Genomic DNA, 1,841 nt, shown 5'->3' with positions numbered 1-1,841 from the left:
TGAAGAAGTTAGGCTTTTATTTATTTATTTAAGCAAAAGAAGTTAGGGTTTTATAAATCTTGTTTTTGAGTTTTTTTTTTGTTAGAGAAGAGTCTTGTTTCTTGTTTTAGGTTGAGAAGCTTTTTTTTTTTTTTGGACAACAAGGTTGAGAAGCTTATATATTGTGAATGTTTGATTGGCTTTTAGAAGTTCTTAGAATCCATCACTCATCACAAAAGAAATTACTTGTTTTTGGGTTTATTGGTTCTTACTTCTTACACAAGTTCATGGGAACAATCAAGATATCAAAATACAAAATAAAAACAAAGACAGATAGACACAATATCAAACCAAAATAAAAAAGGAAGGAAATAAATAATCAAAAGGCTTTTACAGGTGGGTTCTTTCTTCTAGTGCTGTCTCTCTGTTCTTCTTCTTCATCAGCTTGACATTTTATTTTGTAGTAGATGTCTTGAGAAGATCAAGAACTCCACAACAGTTTTTCCACCATGGCGTTGTATCAACCCCACGCTCACCAGTTAACAAAGGCTGCAAACACACATCCGATTCGTCAAAAACAAATTGAATTTATACAATCTTCTAGTAAGAGAGTTTTGTTTAAAATCTGACCTGATTGTCTGTGGATATGGGAAGGTCTCGGCTCGCCACGGTGGTACTGCTCGATGCTCCACCAACAGCATTGGTAAAAGCTCCAACAAGCTTGGTGGAAACTTCAGTCTTCTTCTCTTCCAAACCATGGATCAAAGTTTTGGCTCCTTCTATACCTCTTGACATATAATTGCCCAAAACATCTCTTGCCTAAACAAAACCATATCAAAATATGTTATTTTTTTGGGACAAACAAACATGTAAAAGTTGGTGTAAAGAGTGACCAAGAACCGACCTGTGTGGACACATCAGACACTTTCCCTGGCGCAGCTTCGGCTTCGGTCTTGACCGTTTCAGTTGTGGCTGCAACGGTTTCCTGAGCATCGGCTAGAGAGGTTCTGGCAGTTTCAGTGGAGGCTGCAACGTTTTTTTGAGCATCAGTTAGAGAAGCACCGACGGATTCAACAGTGGCTGTAACGGATTCTTTGGCTTCATTAAGAGTAGAAGCTGCCTTGTCCAAGAAAGATGCCATTATCTATCTGCTGATGTTGTAGTATAAATTGTCAGAGACAAACAGAGATTTATATAATAAGTAAGAAGAAGACCGAGAGGAGTTCAAGAACTTTGGAATGTGAAACGAAGTGAGCTGTTAAAGAAGGCTATTTCAACGCCTCCAGCGAAACAACTATTCAGAATCTCCAAACGTGACCACCTTTATGAAATCTTGATTTTGTTTGACAAGAAATCGTATTACCTTGATTATTATAATTTTATAATTATATATGTTTCAACAATAGTCACGAGTATAATAAAAAGGTAAACATTTAAGAAAATATTTTAAAAAATAATAATAATTGTGTTGCATTACCTATTCAAATAGGTCGATGATTGAAGTATTCAATTGTCCTACATTCAATTGTATTGCCAGCATCTTTATCCGCATTACCAACTAGACGACAGCTCCTTTTAATGCCCCCACTGTTTCTTTTGTTTTTGCTTTTTGTATAGTATTTACGAAGTTTGAACATTCGCTGCAAAGTTTGAAACGGTATGGTCACCACTGCATTTACAACAGTTCGAAGACGGTTGATGCACCACTAATTACGATTATCGTGGTACAACTATAACTATATCTATATATATAAAATTAGTTTTTTCCTTTATTCTCACAAGTGGCTGAAGGGTTTTGCGATACATGTCATTCATATACATTTTTTATATTTTAAATCATTTGTTTTAGATCATTGTAATTT

General features: G+C 35.3%; 1 protein-coding gene across 3 annotated transcripts; it reads right to left on the bottom strand.

Annotated features, from left to right (window-relative positions):
* Nucleotides 1-204: 204 nt before the first annotated feature.
* LOC106339378 lies at nucleotides 205-1,474 on the bottom strand. 3 transcript variants are annotated; one of them, XM_013778175.1, is made up of 4 exons: nucleotides 1,457-1,474; nucleotides 884-1,127; nucleotides 610-798; nucleotides 205-528 (listed from the first exon to the last, which is right to left on the bottom strand). In XM_013778175.1, exons 2-4 carry the CDS (start codon nucleotides 1,118-1,120, stop codon nucleotides 433-435), a joined length of 522 nt encoding a protein of 173 aa, XP_013633629.1. In that variant the 5' UTR covers nucleotides 1,121-1,127; nucleotides 1,457-1,474; the 3' UTR covers nucleotides 205-432. The 3 variants fall into 3 exon arrangements, with proteins under 3 accessions (XP_013633629.1, XP_013633627.1, XP_013633628.1); XM_013778173.1 differs by lacking the exon at nucleotides 1,457-1,474 and adding an exon at nucleotides 1,212-1,378; XM_013778174.1 differs by lacking the exon at nucleotides 1,457-1,474 and adding an exon at nucleotides 1,212-1,358 and having other exon boundaries at nucleotides 884-1,130.
* Between the last annotated feature and the right edge of the window lie 367 nt (nucleotides 1,475-1,841).

This window comes from Brassica oleracea, chromosome C4 (assembly GCF_000695525.1).
Source record: "Brassica oleracea var. oleracea cultivar TO1000 chromosome C4, BOL, whole genome shotgun sequence".
NCBI classification, from domain to species: domain Eukaryota; kingdom Viridiplantae; phylum Streptophyta; class Magnoliopsida; order Brassicales; family Brassicaceae; genus Brassica; species Brassica oleracea.
This window is presented reverse-complemented; position numbering and strand designations above follow the sequence as displayed.